This window comes from Ranitomeya variabilis, chromosome 6 (genome assembly GCF_051348905.1).
Source record: "Ranitomeya variabilis isolate aRanVar5 chromosome 6, aRanVar5.hap1, whole genome shotgun sequence".
Taxonomy (NCBI): Eukaryota; Metazoa; Chordata; class Amphibia; order Anura; family Dendrobatidae; genus Ranitomeya; species Ranitomeya variabilis.
Genome location: NC_135237.1, coordinates 26,693,643 through 26,709,667, shown reverse-complemented (window position 1 = coordinate 26,709,667; position 16,025 = coordinate 26,693,643). Strand labels below are relative to the sequence as shown.

Genomic DNA, 16,025 nt, shown 5'->3' with positions numbered 1-16,025 from the left:
TCTCTCTTTCTTTTCCCTCCCTCCATCCCCAATTCCTCCCATTCTCCCTTCCTCCCATCATTGCTTTCCCTTTCTTTCCGTCCGTCCGTCCTTTCTTTCTTCCTTTCTTCCTTTCGTTCTTTCTTTCTTTCTCTCTCTCTTTCTTTCTCTCGTTTTCTCTCTCTCTTTCTTTTCCCTCCCTCCATCCCCAATTCCTCCCATTCTCCCTTCCTCCCATCATTGCTTTCCCTTTCCTTCCCTCCTTTCTTTCTGATTGCTATCCTGATGGTTTCTCTCACCACACTCATGCCCCGTACGCCGAGTCCCGATGACGCTTGTTTTCGGTCTGGTCGGTATATAGGGCACTGACAGTATACAGAGGGTAAATCCTGGGAGATTTGCCCCTTTCAGTGGTTTTCTCACTGCTTTGATGAGAACATTTTCTTGGTATCCTGTAGACACCTTCTACGCCCCATAGAGATAAGCAGCTAAATACAGCCCCTCTCACTGATAATCAGCGACATTTCTTTCATCCTCAGACCCCCATGATCCTAAAATGGAATGATTGCGAGGTCACACAGAGATTGAGATGAAAACCACTTTGTGAGATATTGACCAATTCCCTCCAATTTCGTTCCATAAGGGATGTAATTTCTATCACAAAAATTGGGCTACACATGGCCGCCAGATCACAAACTATTTCTCAGCACGACATCCTCTATCAGTATTACAGCAGTAGAGATACAATAAGACCCAAGCTTACATGTCCATGAATTTTAAGAAAATTACCTTAGAGCGGCTGTCTTCCCATTCTTGTGCATACAGGTCACCAGTCGTGTTTGATACCCTATTTGTATATCCCAGTATCGGTTTTCCTGGCGATTTTTCCTGTTTCGATTCCTCTTTTTCTTAATTAGCTCTCGAGCCTCTGGGTCCTTCACAGCCTTTTCTCTCTCTTTTGCCCGTTCCCTGTTTTTCCCCCTTTTCCCGGTTTGTCTCACATGTCTAGAAATTGGTATCGAGCAAGAACTCCAAGGACCGACGTTTAGACTGTACATGTTTTCTTCTCCCTCACAAGGAGAACCTTGACAAACCTGAAATTCCGTTAGGTTGGGACATCCCGAGCCACCAAACTGGGGCATGGCCACCACATAGCGGGTCCTGTGTTTTAATCCATTGCCGCATGTTTTCGAACAGTCCGACCATGGAGAAAAATCTGATATTATACAATCCTGAGGACAGGGAATAAGGCAACCTTGTTCTAGCCGGGGTTTGGACTCAAAGTATTCGCATATACTGTCATCCGCTACCGTCCCGGTGGCTTTCTGTAGACATACGACCTCTCTGGTCTGAATTCCTTCCTCGCCTTTTGTGCATCCTGTGGTTTTCTCTGATAACCTTGATGTGACCGCTGTACACTGGTCCCAACTACCCAGCTGCCAGTCATACAGTTCTTTATGCCAGTCACAAACTCTAAAACAGTTTTGCTGGTTTTCGGGTCTGTCTGTCTGTTTGCAATTTGTGGGGAGAGTCGTCCACCCTTCGGTGTGAGCGCACCAGACCGCCCTTGTCTGAATGCCTCCCGGACCACATTCATCTCCCATACACCTTCCCCATGGACCTGAAACGAGAAGCAAAGATAGGTATTAAGGGCAGTGAATTTAATTACTGACATGACATCAATCCGATCCATGATGCCCAATTTATCATTACATTTCAAATATGTTTTTGCCTTGTTTTTGGGCTGGATCGCCTCTTTTCATTTTTACAAAATTCTACTTTTAATTTACATCTTTATTAAGTTCTATGAATTTGCTTGGTTTTTATGTTTACCGTTGTGAACAAGGTTTTTATTTTCCTGATGTTTTCGCCTGATTCATCAAGTTTTCTAGAGTCATACAACCTGAAGCAAATTTACTGCAGTCCTATGTACAAGACTATAACTACTATAATACTGTTCCTATGTACAAGAATATAACTACTATAATACTGCCACATGTACAAGAATATAACTACTATAATACTGCTCCTATGTACAAGAATATAACTGCTATAATACTGCTGCTATGTACAAGAATATAACTACTATAATACTGCCCCTATGTACAAGAATATAACTACTATAATACTGGTCCTATGTACAAGAATATAACTGCTATAATACTGCTCCTATGTACAAAAATATAACTACTATAATACTGCTCCTATGTACAAGAATATAACTACTATAATACTGTCCCTATGTACAAGAATATAACTACTATAATACTGCCACTATGTACAAGAATATAACTACTATAATACTGTCCCTATGTACAAGAATATAACTACTATAATACTGCTCCTATGTACAAGAATATAACTACTATAATACTGCCCCTATGTACAAGAATATAACTACTATAATACTGCCCCATGTACAAGAATATAACTACTATAATACTGCTCCCTATGTACAAGAATATAACTACTATAATACTGCCACATGTACAATAATATAACTACTATAATACTGCTCCTATGTACAAGAATATAACTACTATAATACTGCCCCTATGTACAGGAATATAACTAATATAATACTGCTCCTATGTACAAGACTATAACTACTATAATACTGCCCCTATGTACAAGACTATAACTACTATAATACTGCTCCTATGTACAAGAATATAACTACTATAATACTGCCCCATGTACAAGAATATAACTACTATAATACTGCCCCTATGTACAAGAATATAACTACTATAATACTGCCTCTATGTACAAGAATATAACTACTATAATACTGCTCCTATGTACAAGAATATAGCTACTATAATACTGCCTCTATGTACAAGAATATAACTACTATAATACTGCCCCTATGTACAAGAATATAACTACTATAATACTGCTCCTATATACAAGAATATAACTACTATAATACTGCCTCTATGTACAAGAATATAACTACTATAATACTGCCCCTATATACAGGAATATAACTAATATAATACTGCCTCTATGTACAAGAATATAACTACTATAATACTGCCCCTATGTACAAGACTATAACTACTATAATACTGCTCCTATGTACAAGACTATAACTACTATAATACTGCTCCTATGTACAAGAATATAACTACTATAATACTGCCCCATGTACAAGAATATAACTACTATAATACTGCTCCTATGTACAAGACTTTAACTACTATAATACTGCTCCTATGTACAAGAATATAACTACTATAATACTGCTCCTATATACAAGAATATAACTACTATAATACTGCCTCTATGTACAAGAATATAACTACTATAATACTGCTCCTATATACAAGAATATAACTAATATAATACTGCCTCTATGTACAGGAATATAACTACTATAATACTGCCCCTATATACAGGAATATAACTAATATAATACTGCCTCTATGTACAAGAATATAACTACTATAATACTGCCCCTATGTACAAGACTATAACTACTATAATACTGCTCCTATGTACAAGACTATAACTACTATAATACTGCCCCCAGTGTACAAGAATATAACTACTATAATACTGCCCCTATGTACAAGAATATAACTACTATAATACTGCTCCTATGTACAAGAATATAACTACTATAATACTGCCCCTATGTACAGGAATATAACTACTATAATACTGCTCCTATGTACAAGAACATAACTACTATAATACTGCCCCCTATGTACAAGAATATAACTACTATAATACTGCCCCTATGTACAGGAATATAACTACTATAATACTGCTCCTATGTACAAGAATATAACTACTATAATACTGCTCCTATGTACAAGAATATAACTACTATAATACTGCTCCTACGTACAAGAATATAACTACTATAATACTGCCCCCAGTGTACAAGAATATAACTACTATAATACTGCCCCTATGTACAAGAATATAACTACTATAATACTGCTCCTATGTACAAGAATATAACTACTATAATACTGCCCCTATGTACAGGAATATAACTACTATAATACTGCTCCTATGTACAAGAACATAACTACTATAATACTGCCCCCTATGTACAAGAATATAACTACTATAATACTGCCCCTATGTACAGGAATATAACTACTATAATACTGCCCCCTGTGTACAAGAATATAACTACTATAATACTGCTCCTATGTACAAGAATATAACTACTATAATACTGCTCCTATGTACAAGAATATAACTACTATAATACTGCTCCTATGTACAAGAATATAACTACTATAATACTGCCCCCAGTGTACAAGAATATAACTACTATAATACTGCCCCTATGTACAAGAATATAACTACTATAATACTGCTCCTATGTACAAGAATATAACTACTATAATACTGCCCCTATGTACAGGAATATAACTACTATAATACTGCTCCTATGTACAAGAACATAACTACTATAATACTGCCCCCTATGTACAAGAATATAACTACTATAATACTGCCCCTATGTACAGGAATATAACTACTATAATACTGCTCCTATGTACAAGAATATAACTACTATAATACTGCTCCTATGTACAAGAATATAACTACTATAATACTGCTCCTATGTACAAGAATATAACTACTATAATACTGCTCCTATGTACAAGAATATAACTACTATAATACTGTCCCTATATACAAGAATATAACTACTATAATACTGCTCCTATGTACAAGAATATAACTACTATAATACTGCTCCTATGTACAAGAATATAACTACTATAATACTGCTCCTATATACAAGAATATAACTACTATAATACTGCTCCTATGTACAAGAATATAACTACTATAATACTGCCAACAATGGATAAGAATTTAGATTTGAACCAGTAATTATATTTTATCGGAGTGAATTTGCTTCAGTTTTCCTCTACATTTCGGCACAGTACAGTGAACCCAATCATCAGAAATAATATTCTGCTTTCCTCTCTATTTTCTTTAGGTATAATACTGCGGCAGTGAGTTGTATTTTGTACATTTTATGCTCTGTAGCCAGCTGGGAAGGATAGATTAAGCCCATAAAATATCTCCTTTAGTATTCTGCACAGATTACATGTAAATCTTAGCTTCATAGATTCTCTCTGCACCTCCAAAATAAATATATGGAAAATACAAATGCAATTTACTTTCTATTCCGGGAAGATTACACCTTGGCTTTATCTCTCATCGACCTCTTGCAAATAACAAGATCACAGTTGCATTATCCGCAGTCGCACACAAGGAGGCTCGGAGAATTGCACAAGTCTCTGTTTGAGAACACCAGCCGAGAGCAAATACAGAAATCCTAAATGGCCTACTTAGAGGAGAAACCCACAATCCAATCCCAATTCCGCAAACATGGCGGCAGCACAGTGAGAGACCTCGTCTTATCACCAGTCAGCACCTTGGGGCGAAACGGTCTAATTAGCATTGTTACTTTCAGGTAGAAGGAAGATTTCCCGCTGCAAAAACTCCGCATGAAAGACGCAATCCTCCACCGGTGCCGGGATAATGGAGGAAGGGGACGCTGTGTATAATGGGGATTTCATATTCCGAGAGAAGCCAATTAAATTAAACAGATGTGAACATTTTGGGTCATCGTTGGGTTAAGCTCGTAAAAGGAGAACGTAGACTGTGGAACACGGCGAAGGATAATTTGGCAAAGGTTGACTACATTTTAGCTCTTTTGTGCATTGTTGGCTTTTCGCACTGAAAAAAACAATTTGCTAATTAAAGACATGATGGCCGACTGATTACCGCTGATCTGGCTGCAGAAAATGCAGATGGTTAGCGGTCATTGCGTGTAAAGCTGCCGGAGATTGCGCCTTTTCTTGCAGTGCCCACTACAGGACTAATATAGTATTGCATGTCGAATGGATGACCATACAATACTGGGGTTTTTTGAGTCCTCCAGACTGTGAGCTACTTTTTGTTGTAGCCTTCCTTCCTGTTTTTTTGCAAAAGCGTTCCACTAAAAATGTTGCACCTTTTGGCTGATACAATCTCTTTGCTTCCGTGCGCTTTCAGCTTTGATCGGGGGGTCGGTGGTCAAAATCAGCTAAAAGGAGCTGATAAAAAAAAGAGATAAAAGAGTTAGAAACTCAACTGTGAGAAACTGTCAGAATGAACTCAGGGATGGATTCTCAGTCAGCAACGGTGTCTCACAAAAACTAATGAAGACAAACGGTGCAAAATTTTATTTTTTATGAAACCCAATGGCAAAAATGATTTTTTTTAGCCAAAAATGCATGCTTTTAAATTAAAAAAAGAAAACTGTCCTGAAAAGGTAGACTTTGCCTTTAAAGGATTATCTAGGAGTGCAATAATGATGGCCTATGCTTACGATTAAAAAATGTGATTGTTGACACACATGCAGGTCAGTTTACTAGACACGTTTTTTTTTTTCCTCGGGTACTGACTAATCCTGGTTCTGTAGGTTTGTTCAGTTTGTTTTTGTTGTGCTAAGCTGTAAAATCAGGCAGAGCCACTACCAAAAGTATTAACCTGTGACTGGTAATCAATGAAGGGGACCCAGGGAGAACCTCCACCACTTCTGTCAGCCGATCTGTGCAGATGTTAGGATTCAGAACCCCACCAATCTGAAACTGATGACCTAAGAACAAATCATTACTTTTGTAGCCCTATATAACCTCTTTAGGTCATTAGGATAATGGGTCATTCTGACATCAGAGAAGGATGTTATCTGTAGTGAGGTCAGGAACTTCTTTTTGCTGTACAGTAGACTACCTTTATCTACTGCACAGTTTTGCTTCTCTCCTATAGACAGTTCTTGAGTTGCTTCAAATTATATGATTAACTATTTCAATTTAATATTAAAATATTTTTGAATATTTTTTTATTTTATTTTAGGGGGAAAATATATTTTCAAGTTGTCTTGAAAGCACCTTTAAGACTCAAGTAAATTATTTTCTACCAAGGCTTGGACAATCCCTAAACACAAACAAACAAAAAGTCCCCCTGCTGGGACCTTGGTGACATGTCGCAGTACGTTTTGAGATTCTCTGCAGTGCCTCCGCAGGTAAAACGATGCATTACACTGTGCTTACTACAGTCAAGGGAATGTATCTGAAATCCAAGGTTGGATTCGGACCCTGAATAAAGGACTCTATTATTTCAGAATTCCTTAACAAGGTGTATAAGAATGTTTTTTTTTGTAAACTAGATACTTTCTTTCATAAAATAACTTGGCATCAACGTATTTTATATCATCAGATAAAATTTGAAAAATGAGTTTGAATTTGCAGATTCTTGTGATGGGAGATGCATATTCCCACTTTTATAATTAGAGCTGGTGTATTTTTACGTGTAAACTTTACATTATAGATATTATAGCAGTAAAATTCTGATGCGTCTGAACTGAGCGCCTGCCAATAAGTCCATCATTCTCCATGTCAAATCTCCCACCAGGGAAACCAGCGCAGTTTGAAGCCGACATCAAAGGCAGAACATTCACTGAAGTTGACATCAAAGTCGTTACTTCGTGATTCCGTCATCCTCTTCTTTTCCTGTCCTGTTTTTCCACATCCATGTAATAACGTTTCTTCTTTTTTCTTTCTTTTTTTTACATTTTTGGAAAATTTAAACATTTTGGAATGAAGTAGTTTCGTTTGAAAGGACGAAAAACTTTTAAAATGTAAACTTTTTATAACTTTCAGTGCCGAAAACCAAAGCGATAGTCAAATGTTCATAACTAAAGCTTTCACACCGGACCATAGTGGGACTAACCCTTTTTCTATTTCCCCAATTAGGGCATACGAAGAAGAGGGGGGATCGAACTGATTCATAGCGAATGATTCATAACAAATTTCATTAAAAATTCAGATTTGCCAGAATACAAATTTTTATTGATTTAATAAATAAATAATAATCTTTATTTTTATACAGCGCTAACATATTCCGCAGCGCTTTACAGTTTGCACACATTAACATCGCTGTCCCCGATGGGACTCACAATCTAAATTCCCTATCAGTATGTCTTTGGAATGTGGGAGGAAACCGGAGTGCCCGGAGGAAACCCACGCAAACACGGAGAGAACATACAAACTCTTTGCAGATGTTGTCCTGGGTGAGATTAGAACCCAGGACTCCAGCGCTGCAAGGCTGCAGTGCTATCATACACTGAGCAACCGTGCTGCCCTAATTTAATTTAATTTGTACGAATCTCGAAAAATGGTCATCAGCTAGGACGGCAAGGAAGGGAGTCAGAATATGGACCAAGAAGGAGTTTAAAAAATTTAAAAAAAAGCAATAAAAGATACTTACCTGTTCTAGGCACACCCCTCACCTGCCCTGCCCCCGCGGATCCCCAACCAGTCCTTTAATCTTTGATCGTCAGATCTTCCAGCGGTTAGTAGTCACATTGGGTGTGAGAACTAGTAGACAGCATGGAAGGATCTGAAGACCAGAGGCCCAGGCGGGGACCTACTGTGGCATGACAAGTTACGGTGTGCCTAAGAGTAAAGTAAAATAAGAGTAGAGTAAAATAATTTATTGTCTTCTAATCCCTTTCTAATCTGTTTATTACCAATTTTTTGAAAATTCCCCTCATCTCTAGTCCTATCTTACCTTTTCCCTTGGATCCCCCTTTTGGGCTATGCATCTAGTTTATAAGGCTTTCCATGGACAAGTGTTTGAATAGTCGGGCCTAGGTCTTACTTTGCCTCCGTCTATTGGGATTTGCTGGCACATTAGAGATAGGACTGTCCTGATTGGGTACACCTTGTCGAGGTAGGATAGTTTTATGCTTTCTTGATCACAATAGTGTTAAATAGGTTGTCCACTACTATTACATTGATGGCCTATCCAGTGTAATGCACCCCATAATCGTCAATAGAGTGTAATGCACTCCCCATAAAGTTCATATAGTAAAATGCACTCCCCATAGTCCTTAATAGAGTATAATGCAGCCTCTATACAGTCTAATGCAACCCCCATAGATTATAATGCAGCCCCAGAGAGTATAATGCAGTCTCATATAGTATAATGCAGCCCCCATAGAGTATAATGCAGCCCCGATAGAGTATCATGCAGCCCCCATAGAGTATAATGCAGTCTCATATAGTATAATGCAGCCCCACAGAGTATAATGCAGTCTCATATAGTATAATGCAGCCTCCATAGAGTATAATGCAGTATCATATAGTATAATGCAGTCTCATATAGTATAATGCAGCCCCCATAGAGTATAATGCAGCCCATAGAGTACATATAGTATAATGCATCATAAATATAGTATAATGCAGCACATAGTCCTCCCGTATTATGGTAACCATGTACTCAATGATTTAAAAAAAACAACAATACTCATCTCTCCCTGGTTTCCACAGCAGCTCCACTGCCCTACACAATGTGGCACGAGGAAGTGACGTTATAGCACCTGCTGCGCTGAGACTTCAGATGTAGAGGGTGAATGATGGGAGAGGAAACATCACCAAACACTCCCTCCTCCATCATTACTTTCAACTGTATCGGCATCACAGATGCCAAAACAGAGTGAATGTGCAAGGTTGTGCACGGGCACTGAGGAGGAAGGCTGCAGTCGGCGCTGGCACCGATGCCTCCAGACTCTCGGACCCCATAGCAGCCGCATGGTCTGCCGCTTTTAGAGACATGCCATTGGCTGGGAGCCCCTGTAGGATTGGAGGCCATAGGCAATTGCCTAGTTTATCTCCCCCCAACGCCGACCCTGATTACAGAACACCTCTTACTTTTGGATTTAGAATAGTCCTATAACTATGGTATTATTTACTTCAAGCAGCAAAGCGACATCAATGGCGTCTACGCTATGAATCGTTTACTGTATTGTGTTGATACATAGTTCTAAGACGAGGTTTACAGTGAACCCGCTGATCGTTGCCCCCATGCAGAACTCACCAGCCGCTTTAACAAAAGAGATCATAAAATGCCTCATTAAGCCCTTATTATAGCGGCCAGCAGGAAGGACGGTCCGCCAGCGAAGAGCAGAAAGAAATACGCCTGAAAAAGAGGGGGGAACAAGCTGACGAGATGACACAGAATAATGGGGAGTCGGGGGGCAGTCTATTCTAAGTATCAGTGGGGGGGTCTTTAAAGATTATTTTGGGCGCCCAGGGCTTCTTTAACAATAAGTAACTTACAGTATCAACAATAGAGAGGACAGAAATAATAATCATAGCAAAAAGTGCAGCACGTGACGATCACAGAGGAGCACGTAATAATAAATGATTGTTACACTGTATGATGCCACTTTTTATTCTACTTTCTGCCTTATTCCGTTTTTCATCAATTTTTTTTTTTCGGGAGGTGGGGTGAGGTGGAGGGGGGGGGGGGTAGACTTATGTTTTTGTAGCCCCCATTTTTCCAAGAGCCATAACTTTTTTTTTTTTTTTTAGATTTTTTTGTTTGGGCTCAACGAGTTGTACTTTTGAACAACGTTGCTCATTTTAACACAAAATGTACTGAAAAATGGGGAAAAAATCCAGGTGAGGTGAAATGATGAATAAAAGACAATTATACCAGTGGTTTTTATTTTTGAGTTTAGATTTACAGTATTCATGGCAAAAAGTAATCTGGTGTCATGATTCTCCCGATCAGTACGATTTATGTCGACAACAAAGTTATGGAATTTTTTTTATCATTTAAGGGGTGACATTTTTAAAAAATGTTATAAAAAAGAATTTGTCTGTGTTGCTGCTTCTTGGGACCTGTCATTTTTTTTTATTTTGGTTGTTTTTTGTGCATCGAGCTCTAATTTTGTATTGGAATGATTTTAGGCTACATGATCTTTTCTTTGCTGTTTATAGCATTTTTAGGCAGGAGGTATCTTGTGACCAAAACACAGACCTGGTGTATTTTTTTTTTCCTTTTTTTCTTTAAGGCATTTGATAGTTGATCCCTACCAGATTCAAGACCTCTGCTTGCTATTAGTGAATGAAAACCTTGCAGACACAAAGACTTTCTCTGGTTATGTGACGGTTTTGGTCCCAAGATCTGATATGTAGCTGCAGTACCAGGTACAACCACAATAAAACGCATGGCGCTGTGGCCTGAATAAACAATGCAGCTGATTGGCGGGTTACCAGGAGTCTGATCCTCACGGTCAGATACTGATGAGCTCCTCTATACGAGCCTCATAAAACGACATAAAGGCCGATCCTAAGATTTAATCTTTCATTAAAGAGAAATTACATGTGATTGTTTGCATATAACCATATTACCGCTCCTTACTTTCTTAAGTAAAAGATAGAGACAGGACTAAATTAGTAACACTCAAACAGAAGTTCCATCCACTTCTATGGACGCCATGTTACTGTTCCAAACAACAAGAAATATAAGATTCAGACTAATCAGTCAGCAGCTAGGACTATCCACACCGAGGAACGGCTCGCGGTGAATATTAACAGCAGTATAGCAGCAGTATAACAGCAGCATAGCGGCAGCATACACTGCACAAGGGTTAATCCTCTGCTCATCTGAGAAACTGAGAAGTTCAAAGCTGTTCCCCCCCAGCTGCCCCTAATCTCCTCCAACAAATTTCAAAGATGTGACCCTGGGAATGTCCTTGTCTTCTTCCCATAGAAAAACGGATGAAAATATCTAAGGAACTTCTACACATCCGATAAATATTCCAACTTTCAAAGAATAGTCAACTTATATACATGTAAAACCATCTATTATCTCTCTATTATATTTCTATTATTTATCTATTATCCATCTATTATCTATTTATTATCTATCTATTATCTATCTATGCATATATTATCTATGTATCTATCTATTATCTATCATCTATCTATTATCTATCTATTAGCTATCTATCTATCTATCTATTATCTATCTATCTATTATCTATCTATTATCTATTATCTATCTATCTATCTATCTATTATCTATATATGTATTATCTATCTATTATCTATCTATCTATCTATCTATTATCTATCTATCCATTATCTATCTATTATCTATCTATCTATTATCTATCTATCTATCTATCTATCTATCTATCTATCTATCTATCTATTATCTATCTATCTATCTATCTATCTATCTATCTATCTATCTATTATCTATCTATTATCTATTATCTATCTATCTATCTATCTATCTATCTATTATCTATCTATTATCTTTCTATCTATCTATTATCTATCTATCCATTATCTATCTATTACCTATCTATCTATTATCTATCTATCTATCTATCTATCTATCTATTATCTATCTATCTATTATCTATCTATCTATCTATCTATCTATCTATCTATCTATCTATTATCTATCTATCTATCTATTATCTATCTATTACCTATCTATCTATTATCTATCTATCTATCTATCTATCTATCTATCTATCTATCTATCTATCTATTATCTATCTATTATCTATCTATTATCTATTATCTATCTATCCATCCATCCATCACAATTTTGGACAATCCGTTATTGATGAGTTTCTTCCCACTTGAGTTTTGCAAGAGGTAGATGCTTCAGGAACACCAGCCAGCGTTTTTATCCGGAAGCAGTTTTTTTGTGCCTTTTCTGCCATATTTTTGCAGCAATTTTACTACTGCCGTTTTTTTCTCTATACATTCTGTACGCAGCAGTGAGTGTCCACCTGAAGAATTGGCCGCTCACTTTTTTTGACCACTTTGCAATTTTCGAACCCTGAAGCAGTTAAAAGAGGCTCCAATGTTCTTACACTGCAGTGAATATGTCACTTTTTTTTTAGCATTTTTTTAAGGTCAGTTTCTAAACCCACTTGAAGAAGTCATCATGTGCACACACCCTCATTGTAGATTACCTCCAGTGGAGTAAATGGAAACTAGTTTTGGAAGAAAGGAATTGCAATTTTCACTTTAGCCACTCGGTCTTAACTTGATGCTTCAGAACATCCACATGTACATTAGCCACAATGTACAAACTCCACCCTATCTTTGTATTGAAGCATCTAATGAGTATGTGCAAAGGTCACTGTGAAGGGAGGAGGTGAGCTGTGACATCACCTATTGGTGGATACTTTGTTATCAGCTGTGTATAGAAGTGATCAATCATTGGAGCCCTGCCTCTGATGATAATGAGCCTGCTGAAAAAATGTCCTAAAAATACCTGAAGTATGAGTTTAAAAAAAGTCACAGCGGCCAATGTGAGAATTGAAAGATCACTAATTTTGTGGTTTTTTTTTTTTAATATAAAAAATAATTACAAAAAATCCACATAACAGGAAAATCTGATTTAAACAAAAGTTCATTTTATCATGACACGTATCCCTTTAAGCACACTGTCCCTTTAAATAACACATCACTTTCTCCCATGTTGGCGGAAAGTTTTATAGAAACAAAAAGCCGATCCGTGTAATTTATGCCGCTGATGTATAAAATCCCGCGTTTAGCTTCCAAGCGATTGATGCGCCGCCGCTTTGAACTGTATTAAACAAAAAGGAAACAGAGTATTGGCGAAGTATTAATAATGGAGAAATGGGAAACGAGGCTCTTGTTGTTCTGCGCCGTCTGTATTTCCCAGCATCAGCGATCTTATTAAGTGGCGGTCTGCAGCAGATCACAGTCGCCATAAATCACACGCCAGGGACGAGAAGCCCCTCATTAATGCTTTTGTCAGTCAAAAATAATGACGTCTAAATGTCAGAGGGGACCTTAATGAGATTCACCGCGTACCTCCATAACAGGCGCTGACCGACATATCTGACTAATACGGCTTAAATATAAATGATGATGCACGTGAGGTGGAGCCGGGCAGAGGGGGCATTCATGGGACACAATGGCCTCAAAAGTTACTTTGTTTTATTTGGAGCCTAAAGGAATCATCAGTTTTTCATAAAAATGTGACCAGCAGGTGGCGCTGTGCGTCTTTATGTTTGTGGTGCTATTCTTGTGGTGGCAGTATGGAATCATTTCTCTATGGGATCTGTGGCAGTTACTGTTCTGGGGGCACTGGGAATGTTACTATTACGGGGGCACTGGGAATGTTACTGTTATGGGGGTTGTCACCATTATGGTAATGTTGTGCATTTTATAATCTCCATAAAAGACACTTCATGAAAAACACCACCAGTGTTTTCCTGAAGCTTCTTCAGAGGGTGCGCCAGCATCTAAAAGACATCGTGTGCGCATACCATAAAGTGCGCTGCTGTAACTGGTACAAAAAACTTCACACAACTACCACCCATACACAACATCAAAACAGTGCACCCTAAAAGTAACAGCAACAGCGCCCCATAGCAGTGACCATAACAGCGCCCCATAGCAGTGACCATAACAGCGCCATATATCTGTGACCATAACAGCGCCATATAACAGTGACTGCGCCCCATAACACTGACAGGAACATTGTCTAATAACAGTAACAGCAAAAGCTCCCCATAACAGTGACCATAACAGCACCGCATAACAGTGACAGTAACAGCACCATAGTTTGTATTAATCCCTTAATGACAATTTTTCTTCAATAGATTACAACCCAGGAATTTATATTTTCATTTTTCTTTTATTTTTATATACTTCCATTCAGCGAGCCAGAACCTTTTATTTTTTTTCCAATATAACTATAATCTTTTAGGGAAAAGGGTGAAAAACGACTAAAATAATCATAATGTGATGTGAAGTAGAGGAATCCTGTAGATTCAGTGTATGGGGTGCGATGGTTGTGGCACTAACCATTTTTATGTCCTACTGGGTGACTTGAACCAGCGATTGTTTCATTGCTCTTTGGGACACATAAGCCTACATTTAAAGAGTGGTTTATCAGACTTTTGGGCATGAACTGGGTCTTAAAAACTTGCAAAATGCACAAAAATGTGCAAAAAAAAAAGTCGCAAACTGTGTTAAAATTTGCATTTTCTGCTCCATGCTCGTCAAAAAGTTGAAAACTTTTCATAAGAAGGGAAGATTTCATTGTTTAGATATTGATTGCGCTGCATGGGTGGTAACATGCTGACAAAAGGATCTAATGCCTTAAATGCTGCGGTTACTATTGGCCACAGCAGCCAAAGGGTTAAACTGTCCACATGCAGCCCAGTTTCAGCCACAGTCTTGGTTTTACAGGGGTCCTGGGCACTACATGTCATTTATAACACAGGGGTCTTCCTATGTGGCAGAGGGGTGTAGAACTCTAGCGCCACCTATTGAAAGTAGCAATCCTAATGATGAGGCTTGTCACAGGGTAAAAGCCAAAACCAAAATCTCAGTTTACAGACACTGTATTTCGCCCCTCGTCAGTGCAAAGTGTGAGATCTGGTTTGGCTGGGGGAGAGGCATCTGATCGGGGTGGGATCTAAGAGGTAACATTTGACATGCCAAGGTGAGGAGACTTTTAAGCCTTGCTATGCTCCTCTGAGAAATACGCAAATTGTCCCAGAGGAGCATTGCAAGGCTTAAAAGTCTCCTCACCTTGGCATGTCAGGCTTGACACGTCACACTCCCCAAGGAGAAAGGTTACCCCTGGATGATATCCATATAATCCGCAGGAGGCTAAAATCTAAACCGTTCGATATCTTTAAGACGGGAGCCGGTGATTTTCCCGCATTTCTCTTCTCTATATTTGGAGCCGACAGTCAGAAATGATTACGGAGAATTAGAGTAATTGACCCATTTTGCTGCGTTTTTTGTGCTTTTGTTTTAGTGCTCGTTTAAGCTCTTTCCATGTCAAATCCCATCAGCGGGCGGCAAGTTTTCAGGAAGGATTTATATATACAGAGAAGCTTCTCTGCTGCTTATTATTTCATTGGGAAAGTATCAATTCATAATCCCGGAATCAAGTGACCGAGAAGCTTCAGTGAGGAATAAAGGGCTCTGGGTGGATTACACGGCAGAGACATCAACCGATCCCTCGGAACGCGCTTATTACTGCCTGCATAACCCTCATGGTATGAGTATGGTACTATGGGCGCTGTATGGACCAGTATATAGGCACTACTGGCAGGTTATCATCATTATAACTATCACTTAAAGGGTTTTTTTCCATCATCATAAATTAGATATTATCGGAAAGAGATAGTACAAACAATCAATTTTGCCATG

General features: G+C 38.2%; 1 protein-coding gene across 1 annotated transcript in view; it reads right to left on the bottom strand.

Moving 5' to 3' along the window:
• The window catches only part of THSD7A (thrombospondin type 1 domain containing 7A), a 479,581-nt gene that overhangs the window by 141,589 nt on the left and 321,967 nt on the right, over window positions 1-16,025 (bottom strand). The window contains exon 4 of the mRNA XM_077268105.1: window positions 769-1,600. Coding sequence (XP_077124220.1) covers window positions 769-1,600 — 832 coding nt within the window. The remainder of the gene's footprint in view (window positions 1-768; window positions 1,601-16,025) is intronic.